Genomic DNA, 19,719 nt, shown 5'->3' with positions numbered 1-19,719 from the left:
ATAGGAATCAATCTTAGAATACAATGTTCAATTTTACCTTTAAGAGGTAAAGTAGCTTGGGAGTAATACCATCTGCAACATATGTCCATTGTTTTTGCAATCTAAATTTAGACAATTGACTGAGTTGTGGGAAAATTGTAGTACTTCTCTTTGGCTTTAAAACTTGGTGGTGCTATACAATGAAAAATGTCATGGTTTCTTGTGTCATTAGGATGAATAAGCACATATTTTATCTTTTAAATTAAATCATTTATAGAAAATAATGCAAATGAGTGAATAAAAGAAAGTAATAGTCATTGTAATCAGAGATACTGAAGAGACAGAACAACTATGAGACATCACTCTGATCAATTTCCTACTACATATATCAAAAGATTATTGTTCAGTGCAGAATTCTATGAGACTTACAAAGAAGACCTGATACTAATACTCTTCAAACTATTCCACAAAATAGAAACAGAAGGAACACTATTAATTCATTCTATGAAGCTACAATTATGCTTATACCTAGACCACACAAAGACCCAACAAAGAAAGAGAACTTCAGACCAGTTTCCCTTATGAACATTGATGCAAAAAATGCTCAATAAATTCTTGCAAACTGAATCTAAGAACAATCAAAATGTTCATTCACCATGACCAAGAAGGCTTCATCCAGTTCAACAGGAAGTCCCAAGGCCTAATTCAGTTACTGAGGCTAAGCAGCACTTACAAAAAGGGACCTATCATGAATGCCATCCAAAAGACTCAAGAAGCAGCTGAAAGAGTCAGATGCAGATATTTGCACCCCAGCTGCTGACCCCTGTGGTTGAATTAGGGAAAAGCTGGAAGAAGCTGAGAAGAAGGACAACCCAGGTGTAGGACCAGCAATGTCAACTAAACTGGACCCCTGAGATCTCTCAAACCACTAAACAGGCAGCATACACCAACTAATATGAGATCCCCGGCATACATACATCAGAGGACTATGGGGGCTGTGTTCCTTCAGAGATAATGAACCTAACCTGCAAGTGACTTGAGGCCCCAGGGAGTATTGAGGTCAGGTGGGGTGGGGGATGGGACATCCATGTGGAGACTGGGAGGTGGGGAGGGGGTATGGAATGTGGAACAGTCTGAAGGTGGACAGGGGAGTGGGATAGAATATATATATATATATATATATATATATATATTTTAAGTAGACTTTATCCTGGAGATGCAGGAATGACTCAATATACAGAAATCCAACAACAAAATCCACTACATAAACAAACTCAAAGGAAAAAAAAAAGGGCCATTTCATTAGATCCTGAGAAAACATTTGATAAAATTCAACATCCTTAGGAAGATCACGAATTCAAGGCCCATACCTAAACATAATAAAGGCAATATACTGCAACCTATTTCCCAACATCAAACAAAATGGAGAGAAACTTGAATCAATCCCACCATAATAAGTGTCTAGACAGGGCTGTTCCCTCTCTCCCTATCTATTCAGTATAGTACTTGACGTTTTAGCCAGAGCAATTAGAAAACAAAAGGAAGTCAAAGAGATACAAATTGGAAAGGACAAAGTTAAAATATCACTATTTGCAGATGATATGATCTGTATACATAAGTGACCCCAAAAATTGTGCCAGAAAACTCCTAATCCTGATAAACAACTTCAGCAAAGTGGTTGGATATAAAATTAACCCAAACAAAGCAGTAGCCTTCCTATACTCAAAAAACATTAAGGCAGAGAAAGAAAATAGGGAAACAGCACCTTTCACAATAGTCACAAATAATATAAAAATCTTTGATATTAAAATATTACCAAGCAAGTGAAAGATCTGTATGATAAAAACTTCAAATCTCTGAAGAAAGAAATTGAATATGATCTCAAAGATGGAAAGATCTCCCATGCTCATGAATTGTCAGGATTAATATAGTAAAAATGGCCATCTTGCTGAAAGCAATCTACAGATTCAATGCACTCCCCATCAAAATTCCAACTCAATTCTTCACTGAGTTAGAAAGGGCAATTTGAAAATTCATCTGGAATAACAAAAAACCTAGGGTAGCGAAAACTATTTTCAACAATAACAGAACTCCTGGGGGAATCACTATCCCTGGCCTCAAGCTGCACTACAAAGCAATAGAGATAAAACCTGAATGGTATTGGTACAGTAACAGGCAGGAAGATCCATGGAGTAGAATTGAAGACCCAGAAATGTACCCACAAAACTATGGTCACTTGATCTTTGAGAAAGGAGCTAAAATCATCAAAGGGAAAAAAAAAGATAGCCTTTTCAACAAATGGTGCTGGTTCAAATGGAGATCAGCATGTAGATGATCAAATGGATCCATTCTTATGTCCTTGTGGATTAAGGACCTCCACATAAAACCAGATACACTGAAACTAACAGGAGAGAACATGGGGAAGAGCCTTTAATACATGGAGACAAGGGAAAATTTGCTGAATGGAACACTAATGGCTTAAGCTCTAAGATTGAGAATTGACAAATGGTACCTCATAAAATTGTAAAGTTTCTGTCATTCAAAGGACACTGTCAATAGGACAAAATGACAACCAACAAATTGGAAAAATATCTTTACCACTCCTACATCTAACAGAGGGCTAATGTCCAATATACATAAAGAACTCAAGAAGTTAGACTCCAGAGAATAAAATAACTCTATTAAAAATGGGGTACAGAGCTAAACAAAGAATTCTCAACTGATGAATATTGAATGGCCAAGAAACACCTAAAGAAATGTTCAACATCCTTAGTCATTAGAGAATTGCAACCAAAGCAACCCTGAGATTAGATTCCACCTCACACAAGTCAGAATGGCTTAGATCAAATCTCAGGTGATAACAGATGCTAGCTAGGATGTGGAGAAAGAGGAACACTCTTCCATTGTTGGTGGGATTTCAAACTGTTACAAACATACTGGAAATCAATCTGGTGGTTCCTCAGAAAACTGGACATAAGGATTTAAGGACCTAGCTATACCACTTCCGGGCATATACCCAAAAGATGCTCCAACACATAACAAGGACACATGCTCTACTGTTTTTATAGCAGCCTTATTTATAATAGTCAGAAGTTGAAAAGAACCCAGATGTCCTTCAACAGAAGAATGGATACAGAAAATTTGATACATTTACACAACGGAGCTATTACTCGGCTATTAAAAACTATGACTTCATGACATTCTTAGGCAAATGGATGGAACTAGAAAATATCATCCTGAGTGAGCTTACCCAATCACAAATGAACACACCTGGTATGCACTCACTGATAAGTAGATATTAGTCCAAATGCTTGGGACACCCAAGATACAATTCACAGACCATATGAAGCTCAAGACTGAAGAACAAACTGTGGACGCTTTGGTCCTTCTTAGAATGGGAAACAAAATATTCACGGGAGCAAATATGGACACAAAGTGTGGAGTAGAGACTGAAGAGAGGCCACCCAGTGACTGCTCCACCTGGGGATCTATCCCATATACAGTCACCAACCCAGACATAATTATGAATGCCAAGAATTGTTTCCTGACAAGAGCCAGATATAACTGTCTCATGAGAGGCTCTGCCAGAGCCACACAAATTCAGAGGCATATTCTGGCAGCCAACCATTGGACTGAGCATAGGGTTCCCAATTGAGGAGTTAGATAAAGGATTAAAGGAACTGAAGGGATTCCAACCCCATAGAAAGAAGAACCATATCAACCATCCAGACCCCTCAGCACTCCCAGGGACTAAATCAAGGATTACACATGGAGAGAGAGACTCACTGCTCCAGTTGCATAGGTAGCAGAGCATGGACTTATTGGGCATCAGTAGGAGGAGAGGCCCTTGGTACTGTAAAGGTTGGTGCCCCTGTTTAGGAGAATGACAGGGTAGGGAGTCAGGAATGGGTGGGTGGGTGTGGGAACTCTCTCAAAGCAACATGGGGACCAGCAATAGGATGAGGGTTTCTGGGGGGAAATAGGAAAAGGAAAAACATTTGAAATGTAAATGAGAAAATATCCAGTGAAGAATATATAGTTTCTCAAAAAATGGAAAGATAAATGTCCATCATATTTAGCATGCCATATTTCTTATTAAAAAGTGACTGGATTGGTGATGCAAAAATATATAGCAACTCTATGTGGCTTTAGCAGGCTCTTCTTTGCTCCAGACTCTTAACTTCTAACACAATATTTTACACTATCATACACAGCACTGAATACCTGCTAAACTTCCTTATGTTCATAGCCAAAGTATTGATACTTGAGAAGAAAATTTTGGTTTAGATTCGTTTTTTCTTAAGGCACTGATATGCTCTATGTTTTATTAATTAATTAATTAATTTGAGGTAATTACTCTTTCTTAAGAATGACTAAGGGATAGCTTTATGGGAGACAATGAGGACTGATTTCTCAAGAGTATTTTACTTCTTGAGAATTTTAGAAAAGGAATGTAATTGTTCCCTTTAAATGACAATTATTAACTAAGTTAAACTTAATAATTTTATTATCCAATTATTCAAGGATAGTTTAATTTGAAGTATGTTTAATATTTGGTCCAGTTCTTACTTTTTTCCACTGTGAATAGTTCTTTATACATCCTAGAAATATCAATCATTTGTAGTTTTCCATACCTTGTATGAAACCTTTCTATCTTCCAGACTTAACTAGATTTTCAGAAAACTTCCTTTTCTTGTTGGTTTTTACATTTTTTATAGAAATGAAATAATCATTAAAATTGTAAGTTGAAGTTTTTCTTAATTTTTTCATTAATGTTATCTTTGTAAGGCAAATGTAGCTATATCCTTAATTCTTGTATGTGATCTTGAATCGAGTAAGGAAAGTTAAATATCAATATTTCCTTTATTTGGCTTTTGATTTTCAAAGTAGTATAAGTCTGTGTGTGTGTGTGTGTGTGTGTGTGTGTGTGTGTTAGAGAGAGATAAGGAGAGAGAGAGAGTTTGCAATAAGGTTTATCTATGCATCTTAGACTGGGATTTAAGATTACACCTTCATGCCTCACCTTCAAAGTTCTAGTCACAGAGCTTATGCCGTTATGTGGTATGGTACTAACCATCTTCATTGGACAAAATTCAAGTATGTTGAAGATGGATATGTGACCTCAAGGAATGTAAAGGATAAGGTTGGTGAGAAAATAATATGGAGTAAAATAAAATTTGAGCTTTTGTTACTAAAAGAAAAAAAGTCACATAAAATCCACTGTGGCCATTGTCTGAGTATATATCAATGAAGATAAAAGTGTCAACAACATCTATAAAATTTGTATCATTTTATTTTTTAATAACTGAAACAAAGTGAAGTGAAAGAGGTAAAGACTAAAGAACTAAGTTAACTGCACTGCCTGCACTACAGTTTATCATTGAAATCTTGCTATGTTTTAGGCCAAGAACTACCACAATAATGATTTATCATATGAATTTTGCTACTACTAAAGTTGGAAAATACATTTTATAAGCCATTATGCTGACAATGACTCCTCAAGAGGATGTTGTGGACATCAAGGTTAGAGAATGTATCTATGGTTGTATAAGGAGATTTGAAAATGGAGGAAGAAATTAGGGAACAATGAGCTAGCATTATAAAAATAAGATGATGGTAGATTGTAAATTGTTAAGGAATACAAGAGCAAGGTGTTGCTAAGTTCATGTCTTGCCTGATTTGGTTAATGGTTAAAACATGCTACAGTTGCTCTACTTCTTATTTGTCCAGGGGCATATATGCCTGTTATCCAGGAGGCAATTTGATCTCTATGTAGGAGTTCTCAACAGTGATCTTGAAAGCAGAAATAACATTGAAACTTAACAGCCTTGGGTCAGGAGTGCATATTATTCCCAAGAAAGAAACATATAGTTAGAAATGACCCTAGCAAAGAATCCTGAGTATGTATTAAGATTTAAAGAGAAGATAACATTAAAAGTAAATTCAATGAGATAACAGACTTTATAAAAATACATGCAGAAATTATCATGGCAACAATGAATTAACAGAAACAAAAAGATAATTCCATTTTAATTAGCAAGTCAATTATAAAAATGAATTACCTTTATTTCATGCAAGGAGGAAAACCCAACCGCTTGTTTTAACATCTTTGCTTACTAAATTTAAAAATAAAATGTACACACTTCTATTTAAAGGATATTAATTTGCATGACCATCAAGTATACATTTTTTTATTGCTATGGCTGTATACTTTTTAATTTGAATATTGAAGATGGATAATGTGTTAGGCTGTTGGATCTTTTAAACTATTTAATTAAATTCAGTGAAATAATTTATTTAGAAGGATTTATGTTTTTTGTTAAGATTTAAAATTTTTTCATTTAATGAATAAGTGTTTTGCCTACATATGTGTTGAGCACTTCTTTGTAGCTTACCCTATGCTGCCAATATGAGGGCACTAGATAAAGTTACATGTGATTTTGTAAATCTGTGAATGAACTGGAGTTACAAAAGTTTGTAGGGAAACAGGATAATGAGAAATAAACTCACAACCCACTTACTAGTAGTAAGTGTCCTTAATCTGTGAGATATCTCTCATTCTTTCATAATATTTTTATAATCTTTATAATAAAACAATTACTAAACAGGTGTTTTAACAGTATAGGATGAGAATAATGGATGTGTTCAACTACAGTACATAGCTGCTGCCTATATAATACTTTGCAAAGCTTCCTAGAATGTTCTGCAACAAATTTTCCTGTAGATTTGTGCTACATTAAATTATTAGAAATAGCCATGGTAGCAGGATATGCCTTGATTATTTCTCATTGTTATTTTAAAGTATCAGAAAACATGATAATGCCCAAAGAATAGAGGTATACATTAGGATAATGGATAGGAGAATCTGAACATAGTATTTTGAGTAGCAATTGATGTTAAGCTACATTTTGCAGCATTGCAATATAAGATATATGTTTGGCCTTATTCTAATTATAAATTATAACTTTAATTAAATTACTTTAAACAATATTAGCATAGCTTATGTTAGGTATTAACTTTTTAGTCACTTTTGCAGTTTATATAAAAAAACAGCCATCACAACACCTTATATTAGTAAAATACTATTATTTCAATTTTACAAAATGAGGACATTGAACTATATATTAGTTAATTAACTTTAGAAAATGAAGAATTAATGAGAACATTGGCTTCAGCTATAGGGAATGTTAGGTAAGTGAGCTGACAGCTTATCCACCACTGTAATTGACTTACTCCCTTCATTTAGCCAAGCTGGCATCAATTTTACAAGGGTTATAACCAGTACACCTTAGAGGACTAACCTAGTTTCCTGAAGTTCTAAGGTTGAAAAGGTGACCCATTATTAAAAATGGCTCTCAGTGGGGCTCATCATTATTGCCCAAAATCATGTGCTTTCTCCTTCCCAGCTCTGATTACTGAGAAGCAAAAAATGACTAATTGGATAATTGTAAGTTGTAGTGTGCCCTAGAGATAATAGATTCTGATCATTTCTGTTTGTTCCATAAATCACAAGGTGGTCAGACGTGGGCCAAGTGAATTTATCAAATTTTGTTTTGGTAAGTATTTGGAGGTTGCTGGCTGTTAATTTTTCTCCTCCAGAGATGAAGACACATGTTATTCCTGAGGGACTAGACATCTCCCTGGTATAACACAGTCTTCTTAAATTTGCTTTAATAATCACAGTTATATTGATTTACATTGTACCACAGATATGCATCAGAATTAGTTGGATTTCAAACTGGTGTGTAGGATACATGACCTTCTAAATCTTGTTTTTTATTATTATTCCAGGAATGAACACTTGAAAATCAGCATTCTAGGCAATGTCTGAAAGATCTAAAAACATCTCAAGAGTTACTGGAGACAGGAAAATTTTAAGCCTATATAGCTTACATTTATGGAATGATTATGAAAAGTAGTTAAGAAGAGAACTGAATAATTATTTTTCTACTGTAATCAGAAACCTCTCTTTTTATAGTTTTGAAATTTGACTTCCAAATTTGTCCCTTTTCTAGAGTTCCTAACTTGGAATTTTGTGTATCCCTAAATTTACTTAAGTGTGATGTTCTTGCTTTCTATAGACTGTTTTCCATTCAGAAGCCGAAGATAATTTCAAATCAACTACCTAGTGGCTGCTACCACCTGTTCCCTGACAAATAAATGTATCCTATAAAAACAGTCTCTCTATATTCCTTCCTTCTGCTATCTTTGTCAGTAATCCTAGTGTGAGATCTCTCTCTGCCTTATGAAGAAGCACCTACTTGTACGCCTTAGGAACTCTGATAAACTGATACATGTTTCATGGAAGGACCAATGTAGACCTCACAGAACTTGTCTTAATGGGTCAATTTATATGATCAATGTCCATTCATTATACCAATATAGCCAATGTGTTGATCTGTATTCTACAGATTTACAGTGCCTTGCCGAGTTACAGATGATAGTCAGTTTAGGATCCATATCCCTATTGCTAGAAGTCTTATATAGATGACCCTCCCAGATTCCTGGGAGTTTCCATTGCACTAGGTTTCTAGATCACCCTTGAGATGTCTCCCAATTCTAGTTGTCTCTCTGAGCACTCTCTCCTTCCATTCTACATGCACCTGATCCATCTTGCTCCCATCCCATATCACAACCCAGTTCCATCCCCACCTCCATCTAGTCTGTTTCCCTTTCAGATTGAGATTCATGTATCACCCTCTTATCATACTCCTTGTTACTTAGCTACTCTGGGTCTGTGGACTGTAGTATGTATGATTATACTCCAACCATCTACCTGTGTATTGGTCAGCTGCTGGACAGATCTACCCAAGAACTGCTACACTTGGTTCCTTTTTTTTTTTTTTTTTGATTTTTATTACATAATTTCCACAATTACATTTCCAATGCTATCCCAAAAGTCCCCCATAGCGCCCCCCACTTCCCTACCCACCCATTCCCATTCTTTTGGCCCTGGCATTCCGCTATATTGGGGCATATAAAGTTTGCAAGTCCAATGGGCCTCTCTTTCCATTGATGGCCGACTAGGCCGTCTTTCCATACATATGCAGCTAGAGACAAGAGCTCCGGGGTTCTGGTTAGTACATCATGTTGTTCCAACAATAGGGTTGCAGATCCCTTTAGCTCCTTGGGTACTTTCTCTAGCTTCTCCATTGGGAGCCCTGTGATACATCCAATAGCTGACTGTGAACATCCATTCCTGTGTTTGCTAGGCCCCGGCATCGTCTCACAAGAGACAGCTATATTTGGGTCCTTTCAGCAAAATCTTGCTAGTGTATGCAATGGTGTCAGCGTTTAGAAGCTGATTATGGGATGGATCCCTGGATACGGCAGTCTCTAAATGGTCCATCCTTTCATCACAGCTACGAACTTTGTCTCTGTAACTCCTTCCCTGGGTGTTTTGTTCCCAGTTCTAAGAAGGTGCACAGTGTCCACACTTTGGTCTTCATTCTTCTTGAGTTTCATGCGTTTATCAAATTGTATCTTATATCTTGGGTATCCTAAGTTTTGGGCTAATATCCACTTATCAGTGAATACATATTGTGTGAGTTCTTTTGTGATTGTGTTATTTCACTCAAGATGATGCCCTCCAGGTCCATCCATTTGGCTAGGAATTTCATAAATTCATTCTTTTTAATAGCTGAGTAGTACTCCATTGTGTAAATGTACCATAATTTCTGTATCCATTCCTCTGTTGAGGGACATCTGGGTTCTTTCCAGCTTCTGGCTATTATAAATAGGGCTGCTATGAACATAGTGGAGCATGTGTCCTTTTTACCGGTTGGGACATCTTCTGGATATATGCCCAAGAGAGGTATTGCTGGATCCTCCGGTAGTACTATGTCCAATTTTCTGAGGAACCGCCAGACTGATTTTCAGAGTGGTTGTACAAGCTTGCAATCCCACCAACAATGGAGGAGTGTTCCTCTTTCTCCACATCCTCGCCAGCATCTGCTGTCACCTGAATTTTTGATCTTAGCCATTCTGACTGGTGTGAGGTGGAATCTCAGGGTTGATTTGCATTTCCCTGATGATTAAGGATGTTGAACATTTTTTCAGGTGTTTCTCTGCCATTCAGTATTCCTCAGGTGAGAATTCTTTGTTCAGTTCTGAGCCCCATTTTCTAATGGGGTTATTTGACTTTCTGGAGTCCACCTTCTTGAGTTCTTTATATATATTGGATATTAGTCCCTTATCTGATTTAGGATAGGTGAAGATCCTTTCCCAATCTGTTGGTGGTTTTTTTGTCTTATTGATGGTGTCTTTAGCCTTGCAGAAGCTTTGTAGTTTCATGAGGTCCCACTTGTCAATTCTCAATCTTACAGGACAAGCCATTACTGTTCTATTCAGGAATTTTTCTCCTGTGCCCATATCTTCAAGGCTTTTCCCCACTTTCTCCTCTATAAGTTTCAGTGTCTCTGGTTTTATGTGAAGTTCCTTGATCCACTTAGACTTGACCTTAGTACAAGGAGATAGGAATGGATCAATTCCCATTCTTCTACATGTTAACAACCAGTTGTGCCAGCACCATTTGTTGAAAATGCTGTCTTTCTTCCACTGGATGTTTTTAGCTCCCTTGTCGAAGATCAAGTGACCATAGGTGTGTGGGTTCATTTCTGGGTCTTCAATTCTATTCCATTGGTCTATTTGTCTGTCACTAAACCAGTACCATGCAGTTTTTATCACAATTGCTCTGTAGTAGAGCTTTAGGTCCGGCATGGTGATTCCACCAGAGGTTCTTTTATCCTTGAGAAGAGTTTTTGCTATCCTAGGTTTTTTGTTATTCCAGATGAATTTGCAGATTGCACTTTCTAATTCGTTGAAGAATTGATTTGGAATTTTGATGGGGATTGCATTGAATCTGTAGATTGCTTTTGGCAAGATAGCCATTTTTACAATGTTGATCCTGCCAATCCATGAGCATGGGAGATCTTTCCATCTTCTGATATCTTCTGTAATTTCTTTCTTCAGAGACTTGAAGTTTTTATTATACAGATCTTTCACTTCCTTAGTTAGAGTCACGCCAAGATATTTTATATTATTTGTGACTATTGAGAAGCGTGTTGTTTCCCTAATTTCTTTCTCAGCCTGTTTATTCTTTGTGTAGAGAAAGGCCATTGATTTGTTTGAGTTAATTTTATATCCAGCTACTTCACCGAAGCTGTTTATCAGGCTTAGGAGTTCTCTGGTGGAATTTTTAGGGTCACTTATATATACTATCATATCATCTGCAAAAAGTGATATTTTGACTTCATCTTTTCCAATTTGTATCCCTTTGATCTCCTTTTGTTGTCGAATTGCTCTGGCTAGGACTTCAAGTACAATGTTGAATAGGTATGGAGAAAGTGGACAGCCTTGTCTAGTCCCTGATTTTAGAGGGATTGCTTCAAGCTTCTCACCATTTACTTTGATGTTGGCTACTGGTTTGCTGTAGATTGCTTTTATCATGTTTAGGTATGGGCCTTGAATTCCTGATCTTTCCAAGACTTTTATCATGAATGGGTGTTGGATCTTGTCAAATGCTTTTTCCGCATCTAACGAGATGACCATGTGGTTTTTGTCTTTGAGTTTGTTTATATACTGGATTACGTTGATGGATTTCCGTATATTGAACCATCCCTGCATCCCTGGGATGGAACCTACTTGGTCAGGATGGATGATTGTTTTGATGTGTTCTTGGATTCGGTTAGCAAGATCTTTATTGAGGATTTTTGCATCAATATTCATAAGGGATATTGGTCTGAAGTTTTCTATCTTTGTTGGGTCTTTTTGTGGTTTAGGTATCAGAGTAATTGTGGCTTCATAGAATGAGTTGGGTAGAGTACCTTCTGTTTCTATTTTGTGGAATAGTTTGTGAAGAACTGGGATTAGATCTTCTTTGAAGGTCTGATAGAACTCTGCACTAAACCCATCTGGTCCTGGGCTTTTTTTAGTTGGGAGACTATTAATGACTGCTTCTATTTCTTTGGGGGATATAGGGCTGTTTAGATCATTAACCTGATCTTGATTCAACTTTGGTACCTGGTATCTGTCTAGGAACTTCTCCATTTCATCCAGGTTCTCCAGTTTTGTTGAGTATAGCCTTTGGTAGAAGGATCTGATGGTGTTTTGGATGTCTTCAGGATCTGTTGTTATGTCTCCTTTTTCATTTCTGATTTTGTTAATTAGGATGCTTTCCCTGTGCCCTCTAGTGAGTCTGGCTAAGGGTTTATCTATCTTGTTGATTTTCTCAAAGAACCAGCTCCTTGATTGGTTGATTCTTTGAATAGTTTTTCTTGTTTCCACTTGGTTGATTTCACCCCTGAGTTTGATTATTTCCTGCCATCTACTCCTCTTGGGTGAATTTGCTTCCTTTTGTTCTAGTGCTTTTAGGTGTGTTGTCAAGCTGCTAATGTGTACTCTCTCTAGTTTCCTTTTGGAGGCACTCAGAGCTATGAGTTTTCCTCTTAGAAATGCTTTCATTGCGTCCCATAAGTTTGGGTATGTTGTGGCTTCATTTTCATTGAACTCTAAAAAGTCCTTAATTTCTTACTTTATTCCTTCCTTGACCAAGGTATCATTGAGAAGAGTGTTGTTCAGTTTCCACGTGAAGGTTGGCTTTCTATTATTTATTTTGTTATTGAAGATCAGCCTTAGTCCATGGTGATCTGATAGGATGCATGGGACAATTTCAATATTTTTGTATCTGTTGAGGCCTGTTTTGTGACCAATTATGTGGTCAATTTTTGAGAAGGTACCATGAGGTGCTGAGAAGAAGGTATATCCTTTTGTTTTAGGATAGAATGTTCTGTAGATATCTGCCAGATCCATTTGATTCATAATTTCTCTTAGTTTCTCTGTGTCCCTGTTTAGTTTCTGTTTCCATGATCTGTCCATTGGTGAAAGTGGTGTGTTGAAGTCTCCCACTATTATTGTATGAGGTGCAATGTGTGCTTTGAGCTTTACTAAAGTTTCTTTAATGAATGTGGCTGCCTTTGTATTTGGAGCATAGATATTCAGGATTGGTAGTTCCTCTTGGAGGATTTTACATTTGATGAGTATGAAGTGTCCTTCCCTGTCTTTTTTAATGACTTTGGGTTGGAAGTCAATCTTATCAGATATTAGAATGGCTACTCCAGCTTGTTTCTTCATGCTATTTGCTTGGAAAATTGTTTTCCAGCCTTTCATTCTGAGGTAGTGTCTATCCTTTTCTCTGAGATGAGTTTCCTGTAAGCAGCAAAATGTTGGGTCTTGTTTGTGTAGCCAGTTTGTTAGTCTATGTCTTTTTATCGGGGAGTTGAGTCCATTGATATTAAGAGATATTAAGGAAAAGTAATTGTTGTTTCCTGTTATTTTTGTTGTTAAAGTTGGCATTTTGTTCTTGTGGCTGTCTTCTTTTAGGTTTGTTGAGGGATTACCTTCTTGTTGTTTCTAGGGCGTGGTTCCTGTCCTTGTATTGGTTTTTTTCTGTTATTATCCTTTGAAGGGCTGGATTCGTGGAGAGATAATGTGTGAATTTGGTTTTGTCGTGGAATACTTTGGTTTCTCCATCTATGTTAATTGAGAGTTTGGCTGGGTATAGTAGCCTGGGCTGGAATTTGTGTTCTTTTAGTGTCTGTATAACATCTGTCCAGGATCTTCTGGCTTTCATAGTCTCTGGTGAAAAATCTGGTGTAATTCTGATAGGCTTGCCTTTATATGTTACTTGGCCTTTTTCTCTTACTGCTTTTAGTATTCTATCTTTATTTAGAGCATTTGTTGTTCTGATTATTATGTGTCGGGAGGTGTTTCTTTTCTGGTCCAGTCTATTTGGAGTTCTGTAAGCTTCTTGTATGTTCATGGGCATCTCTTTCTTTAGATTTGGGAAGTTTTGTTCTATAATTTTGTTGAAGATGTTTGCTGGTCCTTTGAGTTGAAAATTTTCATTATACTTGGTTCCTGTCCACAAGTACTTTTTTTTTTTTTTCAGGTTGCTTTTCAGTTGCTTTATTGACTTGACATTTTTTCCATGCTAATGGGCAACACTGTACTGTTGACAGAAACTCACACTGAGTGGGAAGGCAATCTCCAATTAGAAGCTGGCAATACAATCCCCACCTGGCACATGGCATGGAAATAACACAAGGCTCAGCACAAACGGGCCATTAAAGGCATGTCAGGAAAATGTGAGGAAAAGGGCTACAGCGGGAGTCACAGTATGGATCTCAGAGGGGAATGACCGAAATCAAGGCATAAGGCAGAATTCATCATGGTGATCATGGTGGTTAGACAGCTCCCCCATAAGGATGCGCAGACAATTTCTCAGCTGTAGCTCCCTAAGCTTTTTCTGGATCTCTCTCATCTCCTCCATGAACATTTCCATATCATCTCCATCTCCACCCAATCCGTCATTCATCTGCCTGTGGAGAATGGCCCATCGGAAGTTAGGGTCAAGTCGGCGAGCCTGGCCTCTTTGGTGGTGGTTGTGGTTGTAGTTGTGGTGGTTGTTGTTTGCAGCAGGCTGGTGGCCCTCACCTCCTCCCACAGGGCGGTCTTCCTGTCCATTCTGCAGGGGCTGCTCCATCTCTTCGTTTTCCTGGTGGACATTGGCCATGATGAGATTTTCTTTCCTGGTTGTAATTCTGGGCCTATCCCTTGCGGAGTAATCCTCCTGTTAATTCCCGTTGCCACCTGGAACTCGGCTTCCAGTAGACCTGCCCCCGCTCCCCTCAGGCCCGGGCCCGCTCCAAGCTGCTGGCCAGACACTCATGAAGACTGCACCCAAGGCTGCGTCGCTCTGCAGCCCCGGGTCACAAGTACTTCTTGACCAGGGCAACAGTGTTCAGTTTGGTGTCTGCAGACATGATGTATCTATCCCTGAGTGGGGCAGTTCTCTGGTTAAACCTTCCTTTAATCTCTGTTCTGTTTTTTTGTCCCTGTTCTTCTTTTAGGCAGAAACATTTCTGGGTTCAAAACAAAACAAAAAAAAAGAAAACAAAAACAAAAAACTTTGAGATTGGTAGGTGGCTCCATCCCTCAACCAGAGGCCTCTCCTATCTACTGGAGGTGGTCTCCACAGGATCTATCTCCCCCTTCTCTGTGCACTGCAGCTAAAGTCAATCCATTAGGGTCCTAGGAGTCTGCATTTCTCTGGCATCTGGGACACTCCAGTGACTATCCCCAGATCCTCATTCCTCATGCTACCTATTTTTATTCTATTTCCAGACCCTCTCTGTACCTCTCTCATATCACCGTTATTTCCTCCTCTTCCTTTTCCCCTTCCTTGTCCTCCTCTCCTTCCAAATCCCATAATCATCCTATTCCCCCCTCAATGCAGAACTGAAGCATCCACCCCCTGATCTTCCTACCTCTATGCTCCATGTGGTCTGTAGGTTGTATAATATGTATTGTGAGCTTTTGGGTTAGTATCCACCTAGTGAGTAAATACAGTGTTTGTTTTTCTGTGTATGAGTTACCTCACTCAGGATGATATTTTCAAGTTCCATCCATTTGCCTGCGAATTTCATGAAGTCATTGTTTTTAGTGGCTGAGTAGTATTCCATTGTGTAAATGTACCACATTTTCTATATTCATTATTCTATTGAGGGCCAACTGGTTTCTTTCCAGATTCTCCCTACTATAAATAGGCTGCTATGAAGATAGTGGAGCATGTGTCCTTGTTATATGTTGCAGTATCTTCTGGGTATATGCCCAGGAGTGGTATAGCTGGGTCCTCAGGTAATACTATGTCCAATTTTCTGAGGAAACGCCAGACTGATTTCCAGATGTACTTAGTACAACTACATGAAAGCACATGCAACATCATAATCAAAGGGAGTAAAAGGTGAAGAATTACTCATGGCTAATAGGCTTGCCAAAATTACTACATAAAAATTGATACATGTGTAGTAAGATATGTAACTTATATATGAGTGGATATTTAGATGAAAGGATAAATGACAACTAAAAATACAAATGGTGGTGGGAATGCATAGAAATGGCACTACTCAGACAATGCTCATTAATAATGGTTTGATACTAATAAAGGAGATTGAAAATCTTTTGTAGTTCATATAAAATTAATACAGAAATATTTATAGTAGCTTTATATGTAACAGACAAACTTGAATCCAGATAACCTACAAGTGGAAAAAAATTACACACTCTATATGCTTGAAATTTGGCTCAGCAATATGAAAGACTTAATTTTCGATTTTTTCATTGCTTTTTAAAATAACAAAACAATAAAATGTTTTCTTATTATTGTTCAGAGATTAAATAAGGACTTTTATTGTATGAACTAGTTATAGACCACATGTAAATATTTACCCAAAAATCACCTGCACAACATACTATCCAGAATTGCTAAACTATGGAATCAATATAACTATCTAACTTCACAGTAACGGATATGGAAAATAAAGTTTACACTTTATTAGTTGCATTCTTTATAACTAAAAAGGAAGTGGAATTAGATTATTTGTAGGAAAATAGGTGTTATTAGAGATTGTAATATTAAAAATGCAATCTCAGAGAGATCAAAACTATTTTGATTGGTAGGTACTCCTAGACGTTGTATATACAAAATTATATATGCATATATAATATACCCATATATATATATATATATACATGTGTGTATATACATATATATACACACATATATATACACACACACACACACACACACATATATATATATATATATATATATACACATACATGTGTGTGTATATATAATGTGAAAATAGAAGCAAAGCAGTGTAGAGAAAATAGAATGCATATTGATATTAGAAGAAATGGTAAGGTATGGGAAGAATACATTCCAAATTCTTTCAGGGACTTGAAGTTCTTGACATACAGATCTTTCCCTGGCTTGCTTAGTGTTACTATTATTTGTTGCTAGTGGGAAGGGTATTGTTTGCCTAATTTATTTATCAGCCCATTGATCATTTGAATAAATGAGGGCTATGGATTTCTTCACTTGGTGTCTAGCCTCTTCGCTGAAGTTGTTTATCAACTAAAAGTTCTCTGGTAGAATTATAGGGTCACTTATCTATATTATCATATCATCTACGAATAAGATGACACTTTTTCTTTCCAATTTGTATCTTCTTGATCTCATTTTGTTTTCTTATTGCTCTAGCTAGAACTTCAAATACTATACTGATTAAATAGGGAAAAAGGGACAGATTTGTCTAGTTCCTGATTTTAGTGATGTTGATCTAAATTTCTCTCCATTTAGCTATGGCTATGGGCTTGCTGTGTATTGCTTTGTTATGTATAGGTATGGGCCTTGTATGCCTGATCGGTCCAGTATATGTAACTCAAAGAGGTATTAGGATTTTTTTTGTTTGTTTGTTTATTTTGTTTTGTTTTGTTTTGTTTTTGAGTTTTTGAGACAGGGTTTCTCTGTGTAACCCGGGCTGTCCTGGAATTCACTCTGTAGACCAGGCTGGCCTCGAACTCAGTATCTGCCTGCTTCTGCCTCCCAAGTGCTGGGATTAAAGGCTTGCACCACCACTTACTTCCCTGCAAGGTGTTAGTTTTAATCAAAGACTTTTATTGGAATTATGGAAATGATCATATGTTTTTGTTTTTTCCTTTGAGTTTCTTTATATAGTGGGATACCTTGATGTATTTTCATATATTGCACCATACCTGCATCCCTGAGATGAAGCCTACTTGATCATGGTGAGTAATGCTTTTGATGTATCCTTGGATTCATTTTGGGAGAATTTTATTGAGTATTATACAGATGTTCATGTGAAAAATTTGTCTGACGTTATCTTTCTTTGTTGATTATTTATGCAGTTTATATATCAGGGTTATTGTGGCCCCATAGAATAAAGTTGGTACGGTTCCATCTGTTTCTATTTTGGAAACTGCTTGAGGACTGTTAGTGTTAGATCTTCTTTGAGTGAGTGGTAGAATTCTGTGCTAAAATCTTCTCTCAGTGAACATTTTATTTTGAGGGCAGTGGATTTTTTTGTGACTACTTTTATTCTCTTAGGTGTTATGGGACTATTTAGATGGTGTACCTGATCTTGACTTAACTTTCCTAAGTAGTATCTGCCTATTAAATAATCTGCTTTATTTAGGTTTTCAGTTTTTTTACATTATACACTTTTAATTAAACCTAACTTTTTTTTTTTCAAATTGGCTCAGTTTCTGTTGTTATATCTCTCCTTTCAATTCTGACTTTGTTTATTTGTGTACTGTCTCTCAGCCTTTTAGCTGTCTTGGCTAATGGCTTGCCTATCTTGCTTTTATTGATTCTTTGTATTGTTCTCTTTGATTCTATTGATTTATTTTAGCCCTAAACTTGATTATTTCCTGCCTTCTTCTCCTCTTAGCTGTGTTTCCTTCTGTTTGTTCTAGTGCATTCAGGTGTGTTGTTAAGTTGTTAGTATGAGATCTCTCCAAGTTCTCTGTGAAGGCACTTAGTGCTATGAACTTTCCTATTAGCACTACTTTCATTGTTTCCCATAACTTGGTGTATGTTATGCCTTCATTTTCATTGAATTTAGAAAGTCTTTAATTTCTTTATTTCCTCCCTGACCAAGTGATCACTGAGTAAAGAGCTGTTCAGTGTCCATGAGCATGGAGGTGCTCAGTTGATTCTGTTGTTGTTGAAGTCCAGATATGATAGGATGCAAGGGGTGTTTTTAATATTTTTATATTTGTTCACACTTGCTTATTGACTGAAAATATTTTCAACTTTGGAAATGCGGTGCTGAGAAGAAGGCATATTCTTTTCTGTTTGGGTGAAAGTTTCTGTAAATATTTTTTGGATGCATTTGTTTCATAAAATTAGTTACTGTTTCAATGACCTGTGAGTTAGTGAGAGTGAGGTGTTAATAATAACACCAATATTATTGTTTTGATCAATGTGTAATTTAAGCTTTAATAATATTTCTTTTATGAATGTGGGTGCCCTTCCATTTGGGATATAGATGTTCAGAATTAAGACACCATCTTGGTGGATTCTTCCTTTGATTAGTATGAAATGTCCTTCCCATCTCTTTTGATTTCTTTTGGTTTAAAGTATCTTTTATTAGATATTAGAGTAGCTACTCTAGTTTATTTCTTGTTTCCATGTGTTTGAAACCGTTTTTCAGCCCTTTACTCTGAAGTAGTGTCTATTTTGTTGCTGAGGTGTGTTTCTTTTATGCAGCAGAATGATGGCTACTGCTTATGTTTCCACTCTGTAGGCCTGTGTCTTATTATTGGAGAATTGAGTCCATTGATGTTGAAAGATATTAATAACTAATGATTTTTAGTTCTTGTTCTTTTGATGTTGGTGATGGAACTGTGTGAGTGTGTGTTTGTGTATGTGTGTGTGCTTCTCTTTTTATGATTTTGCTCTGATATGATTAATTTCTTGGATAAAGTTGCCCTCCCTGTGTTGGAGTTTTCCTTCTAGTATGACTGCTTGATTACTAGAAAGATATTGTTTAAATTTGGTTTTGTCATGATATATCTTGGTTTCTGCATCTATGGTGATTAAAAGTTTTGCTGAATATGGTAGACTAGGCTGACAGCTGTGGTCTCTTAGGGTCTGTAAGACACCTGTTGTGGCTTGTCTGGCTTTTAGAATCTTTGTTATAAAGTCAGGTATAATTCCAATAGATCTGCCTTTACATTATTTCCTCTTGACCTTTTGCATCTTTTGATGGTCCAAGTTATGTCTCACCACTGGGGTGTGTGGAAGCTGCTTGGTGAAATGAAATTCAACAGCACTTTGCCACATTCCTTCCTCTCTGCCATCCCATTGTTATT

At 36.9% G+C, this 19,719-nt stretch overlaps 1 protein-coding gene across 1 annotated transcript; it reads right to left on the bottom strand.

The window, feature by feature from the left end:
• Window positions 1-14,182: 14,182 nt before the first annotated feature.
• Window positions 14,183-14,587, bottom strand: LOC110309943 (protein BEX3-like). The gene has a single exon (XM_021182690.2). The coding sequence runs from the start codon at window positions 14,549-14,551 to the stop codon at window positions 14,183-14,185; it is 369 nt and encodes a 122-aa protein (XP_021038349.1). The 5' UTR covers window positions 14,552-14,587.
• Between the last annotated feature and the right edge of the window lie 5,132 nt (window positions 14,588-19,719).

The sequence above is a fragment of the Mus caroli genome, unplaced genomic scaffold, assembly GCF_978045245.1.
Source record: "Mus caroli unplaced genomic scaffold, Mus_caroli_1 scaffold_12, whole genome shotgun sequence".
NCBI lineage: Eukaryota > Metazoa > Chordata > Mammalia > Rodentia > Muridae > Mus > Mus caroli.
Note: the sequence above shows the minus strand (reverse complement) of the source record. Positions and strands in the feature narration are given on the sequence as shown.